This window comes from Dromiciops gliroides, chromosome 5, assembly GCF_019393635.1.
Source record: "Dromiciops gliroides isolate mDroGli1 chromosome 5, mDroGli1.pri, whole genome shotgun sequence".
In the NCBI taxonomy this organism is placed as follows: domain Eukaryota; kingdom Metazoa; phylum Chordata; class Mammalia; order Microbiotheria; family Microbiotheriidae; genus Dromiciops; species Dromiciops gliroides.
Window position 1 is genome coordinate 222,438,887 of NC_057865.1, and position 14,328 is coordinate 222,453,214.

The window sequence follows — 14,328 nt, forward strand, 5'->3', positions numbered from 1 at the left end:
GTAGTACAACACAGATCAGAGAAGTCCAGTTTGGTTGGAGCCAGTGTCCAGAAAGCATTTATATTATTACTTGTTGACTGTTTAGTTCATGGAGGAAAGCTGTGTGAGATAAGGCTAGAAAAGGTAGATCGTGAGAATTTTGAATCCAAGGCAGAAGAGCTTGAATTCAGTAGGCAAAAGAAAGTCAAATGAGAAAATGTTTGGGGTGGGGCTGGTTACATGAATATTTTAATTGGAGGCCTTCCAGGAATGGTCTTGCATTTCACACAAGGGACCCAGGCTCAGTTAACCCTTCCTTTGCCTGGCACCTGTGTTCATTATACAGGGACTTTATTGTTCAGAATAGAGGCTATAGAGGTTGCTGCTTTATGAATGGGCTAATGACGTCTTCCAGTTCTAGGCTGTTAGCCCAAATATGTCTTCCAAATCAGGTTTCAGGGCAGATGGATTATAGAGGGAGGCCTGTTGGAACTGAAGCTGAGGACTGACTATGAGGAAAGAGTGAGGTTTTGTCCAGAGAAAAGAAGGTCGAAGGGATCTGAAAAGCTGCCTTCGAGACTCTGCCAGATTCTTTGGAGGATGGGAAATTGTTCTCTGTCTGCAACCTGAAGAATAAAGGAAGCCTCCTTTGTGGGTCAGAGGAAACTACAAGCCAAGCTGCAGAGAAAGGAATGGGAATAATATCTGGTATTTATATAATGTTTTAAGGTATGCAATTATCCCATTTTGGTCTCACAACAAGTCTGGGAGGCAGGTGCTTTTATTATTCCCATTTAACAGTTAAGGAAACTGAGATAAACAGGTTAAGTGACTCATGTAGGATCAGTGAGCATCTGAGGCTAGATTAGAAGTCAATGCTACATTGGAATGTCTAGCATATGTACATAAACATTCTGTAACTTTTAGTTCTTCAAAACATTGTCACAACCACTAATACATTTGAGACTTACAGTAATTCTATAAAGTAGGTTGGTTAGATATTCCCACACAGGAGGATGAGGAAATGGAGGTCCCAGTAATTTAAGTTAGCTGTCCAAGTTCACCAAGCAAGTTAGTATCAAGACTTTTCTTTTTTTGGGGGGTGGGGGGGCGAAGAAATGAGGGTTAAGTGACTTGCCCAGGGTCACACAGCTAGTACGTGTAAAGTGTCTGAGGCCAGATTTGAACTCAGGTCCTACTGAATCCAGGGCTGGTGTTTTATCCACTGTGCTACCTAGCTGCCCCTCAGGCCTTTTCTTAGAACCAAGAGGTAGCCTGGCATTGTGGATTGGAAAATGGACTTGGAGTTACCAAGACCAATGTTCAAATCTTGCCTTAGACACTGAGTGCAAACCGGGGCAAATCACTTGTCCTCCCTGTGCCTCAGTTTCCCTATGTATAAAATGAGGGAGTTGGACTCATGGTCCTTTCAAGTCCCCGTTCTATGATCCTATGGTTTACTGGCTGCCAAACCCCAGGATTTTCTTGTCAGATCAAGCTGCTTTTATCCTTGGAAAGGCTCAGCTGGCAGGATTCAAGGACCCCACACTGGGTCATCGGAGTGGCATTGTTGGGGTGGGGAGTGTGTCTCAGAGATGAAATGATCACGTACCTGAATTCATCTGAATGAATGACTATATCAGTCAGAGGCTGGAGGGATGCAGTGACCTGAAGAGGATTGTCCAGTGGTCAAAGCAACTGACTTTCCTGACCTAGAGGGTCTCAGGCTCCTTGTAAGCAGAGGGAGACTTCATGGACCACCCACCTATCTGTAAACCTTTCACTGTTCCTCACCTCCCTAAAGGACTGGAAAGGGAGACAAAGGAGGAGGATCTCGGCCTTCGGTGGCACAGACAGTGCTGGCAGAATGTCTGCAGCCGGTTTAAGCCTCAGCATTTTCATTATCTTGGCGTTTTCATTAAAATCTCCATTAACTTGTTTGCAGCAATGAGATGGAATCACCTTCCTCCCCCCCACTCCCTCCCTCTCCCCCAGTCTATGGAGAGGGGCCAGCTAGGGAGCTGGTGCTAGATTAGCTCATATAAACACTGCTGCTTCCCTCTCTCATCTTTTGTCCATCTCAGGGCCCAGTCTGGAGTGACTCAAGAGGACAGAGCAACCAGTGCCCATGGCCCCATGGGGAGGGGAGTCTGCTTTTCAGGGTTTCTTCCTGGAAGTGGTGGAAATGCATCAGACTTGAACCTTTAAGGGCCAGGGATTCTTAACTTGGGGGTTGGGAACTCAACAAAAATGTGATAACTATTTCAATGTAACCTATTTCCTTTGTAATTCTATGTATTTTTATTTTCTGCATTTAAAAATGTGATTCTGAGAAGAGATCCATAGGCTTCACCAGACCGACTGCCCAGGGGGTCCTGGACACAGAAAAAAGTTAAGACATCCATTACTAAATGATCTGATCTTTGGGGCCTAGCTTTCTTGGGTGTACATGAGTGTGGGGGGGGGAGAAGAAAGAGGGGAAAGAGAAGAAAGAGAGAGGAGAGAGAAAAGAGAGAAGGGAAGAAAGGAGAGAAGAGAGGAGGAAGAGAGAGAAGAGAGGAGGAAGAGAGAGAAGAGAGGAAGGAGAAGAGAGGAGGGAGAAGGAGAGGAGAGAAGAGAGAAGAGGAGGGAGAAGGAGAGAAAAGAGGAGAGAGAAGAGAGAAGGAAAGAGAAGAGTAAGGAGAAAGAAGACAGGAGGGAAAAAGAGGAGAAAGAGAAGAGGAGAGATAAGAGGAGAAAGAAGAGAGGAAAGGAGAGAGGAGAGGAGAGGGAGAAAGAGAGAGAGAATATATATATATATATATATATATATATATATATATATATATATATATATATATATATATATATAATATTTTATCTTCCCTAGTTGCTAGAATTAGACCAGAGTTTGGCATTCTGGTAGAAATCCAGGTTGTGGAGAAAGAGAGGTCTCCCTAGGGCCCAGGCTTAGTCTTCTTCCCCACGCTGGGTCAGCTGTGCTGCAGAGACCATTCCCCTCTGGTACAGTGGAAAGAGGGCAGGGTGTGGAGTCAAAGGCCTTGAGTCTGAAGGCTGGCTCTGCCACTGACTACTTTTTTGTTTCGTTTTGTTTTGTTTGTTTTGTTTGTTTTTTGTTTTGGTTTTTTAGTGAGGCAATTGGGGTTAAGTGACTTGCCCAGGGTCACACAGCTAGTAAGTGTTAAGTGTCTGAGGCCGGATTTAAACTCAGGTACTCCTGACTCCAGGGCTGGTGCTCTATCCACTACGCCACCTAGCCGCCCCTTGTTTTTGTTTTTGTCTTTGTTTTTTCACTGACTACTTTGTAGCAAGTCCCTTCATGGGGAATGTGAGAAGTTTGGACAAGGAGGCCTCTCAGGTCCCTTTCAGCTCGAAGTCTGAGTCTTTCTTCCCACCCACATCATTGCTCCATTTCTGTGTTTGTCTGACCCACAGGGTTGTTCCACCAATTCCCAGTTTGCCCCTCCCTCCTGCTGGAGCTCTCTTTACCGGACCCATGAATCCTAACCAACTCCTCTCCCTTTTCTTCCCCCCAAAGTTTGACTTTGAGCTAGTTGTTTGAGCACACGCAGATAGGGAAAGGTTGTCCCCCTACCTCCTTCCATCTCAACCTCCTTCTTTTCTTAAGTACTTGTCATCAAAGGAAATGATCATCCCTCCCTCTCCCCCAGCTCCTAGCCCCCACACCTTTGGGACTTGCCACGTACTCTTTCTCTCTCTCTCCCTCCCACCTGCTTAGGCAACTGGCAGCAGCAGCCCTGGCTTGTAAGTTTGGAGAGCCAGAAGTGAACCTGTGCTCAATTTGCAGCCGAGGAGTGAGTGAAGAGCAGGCTCCTCTCTTCTGTCACTCTGGAAGGAGAGGATGCCGAGGCCGCCCCTTTAAATAGCTTTCCTGTGGGAGGCAGATCACATCCATCCGTCACCTGCTGCCAAAACATCATTTTCAGTCTCTATAGAACTGAAGCTTCGTGGAGGGAACGTTTGGGGTAGGGCTGGGGGTAGGAGCAAGGCAGAGGGTCTCTAGGGAGCAGAGGCTAGATCCAGGATGGAGCAGGAGAAAGGCACTAAGGGTGTGGGGAATGGGGGTGGGCTGGGGCAACAAGCAAGGGCTTGGGCAGAATAAGTGTGGAGAAGAGAGAAAGTGTGTAGGCTTGGTAGGGCAGGTGGGAGGGAGGGTGTGTGAGACAGGGAAGGACTGACTAGCAGTCTTTGAGCCTCTGAATGGGACAGGGACACTGTGTTCCGTAACTCTCTTCAGAGGGTCATTGAAGCAGAAATGGACTCCAGTTGCAGCAGGAAAGAATAAAGTTTGATTGTAGAGCTAGTGATTAATGGGAGAGTCTGTGGTTATAGTAAAATAACACTCTGAACTGAATCAAGAGCGGACTGGAGAGTCCCAGCCTAGTCATTTAATAGCTGGGTGACCTTGGACAGCTAGGTGGCGCACTGGACCTGGAGTCAGGAAGACGAGGTTAAAATCCTGTCTCAGACACTTACTAGCTGTGTGACCCCGGACAAGTCACTTAACCCTCTTTGTCTCAGTTTCCTCATCTGTAAAGCGAACTGGAGAAGGGAATGGGAAACCATTCTAGTATCTTTGCCAAGAAAACTCTAGAGTCACAAAGAGTTGAATATGACTAAAAATTAATAAGCAGCAACAACAAATCCTTTAGCCTCTTAGCCTCCTCCTTTTGATTTGAATATATTCTCCAAGCTGGGGAGTCCCTATTTAGGTTTAGAGTGCTTCAGCCATAGGATCATATTGTTTATAGTTGTAAGGTATTTCAGGTCCTGTAGTCCATTATATGGATGAGAAAAATGAGGCTAGAAAAGTGGAATGTCGTGTTCAGGTCACAGAAGTAGTAAATAGCAGAGCTGGAACTTGAGACCCTGTAGCTAATTCTGTCCTACCCACCCCAATCACCCACAGTTCTACTTTTCAGGTTTGGATCAGAGACTTAAAATCATTTGTCCTTTTGGGATTTTACTAACTGTGTGTCCCTGGATAAATCACCTAACCTCTCTGAGATTCCGTTTTCTTCTGTGCAAAGTGAGGTTTTAACATTTGCCAGGCTTTCCCTCACAAGACTCTGGAGTTTAGGGATATGCATGTGCTCTAATGCTGCCTCTCTTTTTGTCTCTTCTGGGAGATCATTTTTCTGAGGTTTCTTTCATGGCCAAACCTTGACTTAGAGCCTCCCTGGAGGCCTGGCCTAGTCCATCATGCATTCTGGGACTCTTGGCTGGGTAGGAAGCTTTCTTACCTTCCCTCTTCCTCCCTCCCCTTCTTCTGTCCTTTATAACTTCTTGAATTGAGGCTTAAGTTCCTGGACAAGTATCCTGCTTTGGACTTGGTAATTTATTGGTGCCCATGCCTTCACCTTTTTGTTGACGCAGATTCTAGCCAATGTTGAAGGAGCAACAGACTCATAAGATGAATTCCTGGGGCTGGGATGTGAGTTATTGCAGTAGCCCAGGGGTGTGTGTGTGTATAGGTAGTGAGGCTAAAGTGGCTGCTGAGGGAGATCATCTTGGATTCAAATCTTGGTCCTCTGGCTCTATCTGAGGACAACAAGAGTGAATGATCAGAATATCATCATTAGGGGTTGGGGTGAAACATCAGTTAGGGATTTCTCACAGTAAAAGGCTAATTTTTGCATCACAGGATCATAGATTTAGAACTGGAAGGGAACTTTGAGAACATCTAGTTTAATCTCATTTTACAGATGAGGAAATTGAGGCCCAGAGAAGTTAAGTGACTTAGCCAAGGTCACACAAGGATAAGCAGCAGAGAGGATTAAAATCTGAGGTCTCTGACCCAAGTTCAATACTCTTTCCTTTAGGTCATAGAAACTTTTTGGCTAGTAGACTCCAGATAAGTGAGCAAGCTAGGTTGTGGAGTTGTCTACTCCAAAAGATTTAAAATGCTGGAGTGATTTCTCAACTGTAAGAGAACATACACAGAAGGACAGTTACAGAGAAAGAGAGAGAGAGAGAGAGAGAGACTCTGGGCACCTGAGAGTCTGGGGGAGTTTGAGAGATGAAGAGGAAAAAAGGCACACAAAGAAAAGACCTTGAGAATCAATGACAGGAACTGTGGGAGGGAGGCAGAGAAAGACAGGTACAGAGAAAAAGAGAAGAGACTGTGACAGAGAGATGGAGAGGAAGGCTGGCCTAGGAAGAGAAGGTTGGGGGAGCTGAAAGCCAGATCCTGTCTCACAGCTGGGATCAAGCACTGGCGTTTTCCTTTCCAAGAGGGAATGAAGGCCCTCAGGGATAGGGGGAGTTAGATCCCTGTGATGTCACGGTCAGAGCCTCAAGCTACCACCAGGGAGGCCAATGGACCGATGCAGACGCACACTCCAAGATGAAGACACATATATGCCCCCTCAGGTAGCCAGCTGCATGTATGTGAACACATGTGGGCAGACACAGAGATCCACATTGAATCACACAGCGATGGACAGGATTAAACTGCCTTCAGAGAGGAATGTAAACAGAAAGCTCTCCACAACACTGATGGCCAGCCCATCTATTTTGCGCAGGAAACTCCCACTACCTCCCCCCTAAACAAACAAACAATCAAACAAACAAACAAATAAATAAAAGGGCGTGCTTGCAAATAGAGACTCAGCTTATAGCCTTGGAACACGCACCAGGTGGTCTGGTGTGTGTGTGTGTGTGTGTGTGTGTGTGTGTGTGTGTGTGTGTGTGTGTGTGAATGAGTGTGTGTCCCCTCAGCCACCTTCCAGTGCACCCCTATGGGCTGTGCTTGTTTGTGTATGTGCTACCCCCCTTTTCCTCCTCCGTTGCCCCCCCCCCCACCCCCAGTCTCCCCGCGCCTCCTGTAATTGTAACACTGGGAGGCGAAGGAGAGATGAAGAGGAAAGACAGAGAGGAATGAGAGACAGGCAAAGGGGTGGGAGGAGAGAGCAGGGAGGAGGAAGGGAGAGGAGGAGGAGGAGGGATCCAGGGAGGGGAAGGAGGAGGGAGGAGGGAAGGCAGAGGAGGCGGCTGAGGCAGAGCAGCAGCGGGGACAACACAGACAAGGAGCCGGGAGCTCAGCTGGGCAGCCGGAGAGGAGGCGCTGCAGCCTAGCCGGGGCCCCGACTCATACACACCGGCCTGGCTGGCCTTAGCCAGCCGCAGGTGGGAAGAGGGGCGGGGGGGGGCGGGTAGGAGGCGGGGGGGGGGTGAGAGGGTATTACCGGGGCGGGGAGTCGAGCCCGGGTCTGAGGCGCTCTCCATCCGTCCTTCCTTGCTTCCTCCCTCCCTCCTTCCCGCAGCGGCTGAGCTGAGCATGGAGCTGTCCCCGGGCAGTCCCCAGGAGATGCTGGAGCCCGATTGTCCGTCGCCGCTGGAGCTCAAATCAGCCCCCAGCAAGAAAATGTGGATTAAGCTTCGGTCCCTGTGAGTGCACCCCCCCCTCCCCCGTCCCCGGTGCAGAGCATCCCCCCCCCAACCTGGAACAGAGGCTGGGTCGGGGGAGGGGGACGGGATGCACCTCTGGAGCCATCCCAGGGTAAGGGGAGCTTGGGGGAGGACCGGTGGCCACACGTATTGGCAGGTACAAGGTGACATGGCCCTGACATGCTTGGTCACTCACACATGTGAGTCGTGTGCAAGTGGAAGGGGGTAATAGAGTTATAAAGTGAAAGATGAGGGAGACAGGAGTGCTTGTCTCTGGGGGCATGAGTGACACATGTAGCAGGGAGCGAGGTCCTGGTATGTACCTGTGACAAACAGCAACAGTGAGGAAGACCCTCTGTTGATATGGTATAATCAGGGATGGCTAGATGTGAGACAAATGTGTATATGTGTCTATACATGCTAGTGGACAGGGGAAATGTATGGCTGCACTGTGGACCCACAGTGACATACCCAAGGCATGCCAACCTGTGGGTAATATGTAGTTGCTTGGAATTTGACTTCCAGCTATCTCACCCCGGGGTAGGGGAAGTTGGGAATTGGGTAGGGAGAGCTCCATACTGGACCCCTCCTCTTTCCTCAGGGTTCACGGCCTGGGGTGTCAAGGGCAGAAATAGAAGTATTTAGTATGTGTGGGGTCGGATGAATGGAGTTACCCTTCAGATTCATGAAAGAGGCTATCAGGGAGGAGGGGAGGGGTAAAACCCTCCTCAGAGATGAAGGGAAAAGAGATAAATCATCTCAAAGTTCTGTTTTGATGATCCTCAAGCACTTCCAAACCTCTCGCCTTATTGTGGCAGGGTCATCAAAGGGTGGAAAGATGTGAATGGAGCAAGGCAGAACCCAGGTGTCCTCAATGTGGCCAGAGATTCACTCTTTTTTGCCCCTGGGGGGTGGGGGAGGAGGTGGATGACATTAGACTAAAGCAAAGCCATTCTGTGTATTAATCCACCAGCTGATAATCACAGCATCCTGAAATGATTCCCCATGGTTTGTGAAGGGGAATGACTGGTGGAAAAGGTGAGGCAGCTCCACGTAAACATAACTCCTCACTCTCTTTTTGCCTGAAAGCACCAAGTGGATTTAAAATGAGAGGATGTGGGTTCAAATTCCAGCTGCTACTATTACTTATGGGCAATTCATCTTTTGGACCTGACTTTTTCAGCTGTAAAATGAGGGAATTGCCTTAGATGATCTCTAAGGTTCTCTTCAGCTCTAAATTCCATGATCTTACAAAACTCTGGCTCCCCTGGGGGGGATTAAGTTAGACACATACCGGGTACTTACCAACTTTCAGGGCTGGGTAGACACACACAATTTCTGGGTCCGGGCTCTAAATATGTTGACTGTGACTATATTGCCCCCAAGCATCCGTTTTTATCAGTCGTCTGTAGGAAATCTTGTAGGGAAAACTGAGGCACAGATGGGTAACATGTGAATGAGAGAACCTGGGACTTATCCATCCCTCCCCATCTCCTCTTCCTAACTGCCTCAGGCCAAAGCAATTTTCTAGACTCAATGGAGCACAGCCCTGGCTGGAATGAGGTTTGGGACAGAGAAATGGCAAGCAGGATTAAATTGATTTGGGGTGGGGAGGAACATTGGAGAATTCTTAATGGAAAATGAAATTCAGTTGATGAGAACCAAGGGTGAGAGAGGTGGATTAGAGAGGATAGAGAGTAATCTGAAACACTGCAGGTTGGAGGATCCAGGTATCTTAGGTTGGTCTACCCCATCTTTCCAAGGATATCAATTCCTTCTTCCTGTCCTGATTCAAAACGATCTTTCCTTCAGTCTGGAGCAGAAATATCTTTACCTGTTTCTATCTAGCCATCAGGAAGTCTTACCTGAGTTCATATTTCCTGCTATATTCTCATCAAGGGGAGCATTACCTCCAGCCTGCTTAGAGGTAGCATGAGGAGGAGTTGGGGTCTCTGGTAGCATGTGATTGAGCTCGGGGGAGCAATGGGATTGGAAGGAGTGGTCCTTAGAGAGATGATGGCTTAGGTGACATCAAACTATCATTGTGTCATCACTAATCATAGTGATTTTTATTGTGAAAGCTATTCTAGCCTTTCTGTTGTAACACAGTTTCAAAGGGGAAATACTATCCCATAACCAAGGCTGGGCTCCTGCAGGTGCTATCCCAAACAGAGGCCAGTCCTACTTTAGTGACATATTGTTATAAGTGAAATCTCCTGATGACATGGCAGCTATCCAGAAAAGGACCTTGATTATTAGCCAAGATTCAAATCTCAATTTTTCGAAAAGGTAAAAAATTCTTAGAGGGAGGAGGGATTGGGGATGAAAATAATTACCTTTTCTCAACAGCAGAGAAGGAGCTGGGTGTCCTAGTGGATTCTAGACTTGATTTGCTTCAGAGCCTGGACACTAGTTGGTGTTTTGTGTATTAAAAGTGTTGGGGAGGCTTTGGAGAGCCATGATGGGAGAAAGCCAATATAGAATTACAGAGAGAAAGAAAATGGGGTTCTCACCAACTTTCAGGGTTGGGTGGATGCTGAATTGGTAACAAATAGAGCCATTTCTTTTGGAATCATAGAATGTCAGAGGTGGAAGAAACCTTAGGAACCATCTAGCTTGATCTCTCCATTTTCCAGATGAAAAAACTGAGGTGCAGATGAGTGACATGATGTGTGTTGGGTTGTGCAGCCAATTAGTGGCAGAGCCCAAACTGGGACTCATATCTCCTCACTTGTTAATAAATATTCTTTCTACCATAGTGCTTCTTTAAAGGGGGAACTTTGTCCCATAGGCTAGGCTGGAATTCTGGAGGGGTGATGTCCTGTGAGGAAGAAGCCATAACCTTGGAGTGCTAGACATGGATAATGAGGACCAAGACAAATGGGCTGGACAGTAATGAGCAAAGGCCTTGGCTCCTGGAGCCCTCCTCTCCTCTACCATCACTACTATTTGACCTGGTTGGGAGTGGGGTTGGGGGGGACAGTGATAGCTGTAACACAGGACACTTGTATCTTCTTCTAAGGGGTTTGGGGTTGGTGTCTCCTCTGATGGAAAAATCCCATTTCCTAGTGTAATGTTGCAGGAGGGATTTTGGTTGGGAAGGGGAACTAGGTGTCCTGGTTCCCAATATAGGGAGGGCTCTGCTGGGATCATAGGGGTGCATAAGAGGGAGTCTGGATAGACAGCAGAGCCAGGGCAACGATGCTATGGGGCTTTAAACCCCGAAGAATTTCTCTACTATTCCACAGAAGAGATTGTAGTTAAACATCGCAAAGGCTTTCCTAACTGAGAAGGCTGGGAGACTGTAGATGAGGGAGAGTAGAATTGTCCAGCTTGGACACAGGAGACTGGCTAAGATGGCCTCTGGAGTCTGTGACGCTGAAGTGGAAGGAGTTGGGTTGCCACCTACTTTATCCTGATACTACATGGGCATAGTGGTATGGGACGTTTTTATATGGTGAGGTTTTTGCTTTTTGCTTTTTCTGGTTAAGCAGTGAGTAAATGAGCAGTGGTAAATTGATCCAGCTCAGGCCTGGGGCAGGGGCAGGGGCAGGTCACTGTGCCTTCTCTATTTCTCCAACCTTTTCTCCACCTCTACCAAGTGGTGAAATTCCATCAGGCCATTATTTCTGCTTTCAAATTCTGCCTAATTTGACCCAGGGGATTTGGGGCAGACTACCCCTACACCTGTGGAAACAGCACTAGATGATTCTACTAAATTCCTTCCTCAGGGCCAAGTACACAGTAGTCTTCTCTGACCCAAGATTGTTTAGGTTTAGCTTCTCTCTCTTCCAAGGACAGCGTAGGCATGGTTCCTCTCTTCCCTGCAGTCTGGCGTAGACACAGTTCCCATAGCTCTCAGGGGAAAGTAACATAGCCCCTTGCTCCCCTCAGGAAATTATGGACACAGTTCTCTTTTCTCTTTCTCTCTAACCCAAGTATAATGAGAGATTCTTTTTTTTTTTCCTTAAAGAGGTGGGAGACTAGTGGAGGGTGTCTGGGCTCAAGGTCATGGACTCGGGCTCAAGGTCATTGCAAAGGGGGGTTGGGACATGGAATCAGGTACCTGGGAGTCCAGTACTATTCCTAACCCTGGGGCAGATTGAGGGCAAGAGGATTGCTTTGGTGGGGTGGGTCATGAGAACTTTGAGTAAGTGATATCTGAGGGGCTTTGAGGGACAGACGCTGTTTTCCTAACACCGTGATCTCAAGACAGAGCCAAAAAGGGCAGGAGGTGCCCAGGGGAAATGAAAAGACTTGGAGTGTATTCATGTGTGTGATCATACATGTGACTATGTCACCATGGTGGGCGTAAGTGGTGTGCATCTGTGCTAAGTGTTGTGTGTGTATGTGTGTCTAGGTGGGTGGGAGGAGGTGTAAATGTGTGTGATTATATGTGTATGTTTTGAATGTTAGAGACAACACCGGGAGAGCGTGTTGGATGAGGTATATGTTGTTCTACGTGGCTCTGTGTGACTATCATTCTCTGTGTGTATGTGTGTGTGTGTGTGTGTGTGTGTGTTTTGACTGTAAGGGGGAGAGTTGACAGAAAATTCAGAAGTCCAATTGTTATAGCGTCTTCTCCTGTTTTTGAACATAGAAGGATTTAGAGGCACCAGAAGCCAAAGGGATAGGTGCCTCCTTAATGACAAATTCTTTGGACCTAGCAAACTAGAGCTGGATAGCACTGTAGAAGAGCCACTTGGGGTGGCCACCTATGATGCTCCTGCTGGTGGCTGGGAAGCAGGGGAGCAGTTCCCAGTTGTTTTAGAAAGCCGGAGTGTCTTCTTCATTCTCTCTCCTCCCTCCTCCCCCCTCCCCTATGGCTCTGGCATTGCTGCGGTACTGACAGAATGAACTCATTGCTTCCTGGTCCTCTGGCCGCATCCCTTTGTTTAGACAATGGTGGGAAGAAACATCAGAGTCCCTTTCTCTTGACTTGACTCCTTTCCTTTTATTCTCACCTATGGATGACCCCTTTTGTGGCTCTGAAAGGGCTCTGTTCTCTTCCAATCCTTCCTTTCACCTAGTAACTGTGTACAGTGGCTCTTATAGTCAATAAACTTGGGTTCAAATCCTGATTCTGACATATACCAGCAGTGGGCCCCGCTATGACACTTTGCCTTTTTTTTTTTTAGCCTCAGTTTTTTCATCTGTAAAATGGGCTAATGACACCCTACTTATTTCATCGTTTTTAGAAAGGAAGGCATTTTGTAAAACTGAACTATGGAGCAGCAGCATGGTGCCAGGATGAAGCTTTTCACCCAGAAGTGAGAGGAGTGGGCACCTACTATCACTCCAGGAGATGCTGAAGTCAGATCTCAGGGAATCCTTCCTGATCATGGGGGTTGTTGAATGCCAGGGACAAGTAACCAAAGGAGATGAGGGAACTTCATTCTCTGGAGAGTTCTTTGCACTGGAGGGATGAGACACTTGGAATAGAGGCATAGGAATGGGCAGATGGGATGACATTTAGCAGGGATAGAAGCTGTTGGGAGATAGGAAAGCCACAGGCATTGCTGTGGCACCTGCAGGATGAACTTACTGCTTCTTGGTTCCCCTGGAAGCATGATCCTTACATTCAAGCATATCCAGAAAAGGTCCAGAAATTGGGGAATTTAGTGGATGGAGTACCCTGGGGATAGTGAAGGAGCAGGGGCGAAGGGATAATGGAGGAAAGGGGATTCAGGTACCTTATGTCTCATTTCAGACCCTCACTGGATCCCAGGGAGATACAGTATAGTGGAAAGAGCACTAGTTTGTGAGCTGGAGGGCCTGGGTTCAAATCTGGATTCTGCTACATACTCCCTTTATGACCTTGGGATAAGTCACAACCTCTCAGGGTTTCCATTTCTTCATCTCTAAAATGAGGGGATTGGCATAGAGGGTCTCACCAAGCTCTAAATGTAGGATGCTACAGAGCTGATTTTCTCTGGATGGGAATGAGGGAGAGATCAGAGAAGCCCCTGATGAGTCTCCATCTTGCTCATTCCATGATCCTCAAAGAGACCACACAGTGGTTTCTACAACGGGAGAGAGGAAATGGGCTGGTGAATGAGATCTGTTGTTGCTTAATTAAGCTATAAGGGGAGGGACTGAGGTTGGCTATAATAACAGCTCCCCCGTATACAAAGCTTTAGGGTCTCCAGAGCACTTTCCTTGGAAGAGCCCCGTTCAAGCATGCGTGTTGGTGCTCACTCTCTATTCCACTTTGTGCAAATTAATCTGTTCTCTCCGGACTCCAGTTTCCTCATCTGTAAGATGAGAAGGTTGGACGGGTTGATCTGGAAGGGCTCGTCCTGCTCTGGATCTTCTAGATCTACAAAGGTAATAAAAAGAATTGTTAACCCCATTTTACAAGTTAAGAAGCTGAGGCCCAGGGAGTTTGTGACTTACCTGTAGTCATATACAGCTAGCAAGTGGCAGTGCCAATATTTGAGCCACGTTGGCTCAGTGGAGAGAGAGAGAGAGGGTCGGGCCTGGAGTCAGGAAGACCTGAGTTCAAATCTAGCCTCTGACACTTTCTAGCCGTGTGACTTTGGGTGAGTCACTTTAACCCTGCTTGCCTCAGTTTCCTCTTCTGTAAAATGAGCTGGAGAAGGAATGGCAACCACTCTAATATTTTTGTCAAGAAAACCATAAATGGGGTCATGAAATGACTGAACAACAAACAAAACCCACCCTTATTCAAGGCACAGTGCTCTTAAAAACATACATATATATAATATATGTATATATTATATGCATACATATATACATGCATACATGGTAGCATATAATACACACATAAAATATATACACATATATTTCTATATATGTAGATGTACACATATATAATATGTAATTCTTTCTTTTCTTTCCCCATATTATTCTGAACTTAACAAACATCCACAAACACGAACATTTCCATATACAAAGAACAGGAGAAAAGGACTGTGT

General features: G+C 47.0%; 1 protein-coding gene across 1 annotated transcript in view; it reads left to right on the plus strand.

Annotated features, from left to right (window-relative positions):
- Positions 1 to 6,954: 6,954 nt before the first annotated feature.
- PDE1B (phosphodiesterase 1B) overlaps positions 6,955 to 14,328 on the plus strand; it is a 38,367-nt gene continuing 30,993 nt past the window's right edge. Inside the window, exons 1-2 of the mRNA XM_043966924.1 lie at positions 6,955 to 7,128; positions 7,266 to 7,389. Coding sequence (XP_043822859.1) covers positions 7,280 to 7,389 — 110 coding nt within the window. The 5' untranslated portion in view covers positions 6,955 to 7,128; positions 7,266 to 7,279. The remainder of the gene's footprint in view (positions 7,129 to 7,265; positions 7,390 to 14,328) is intronic.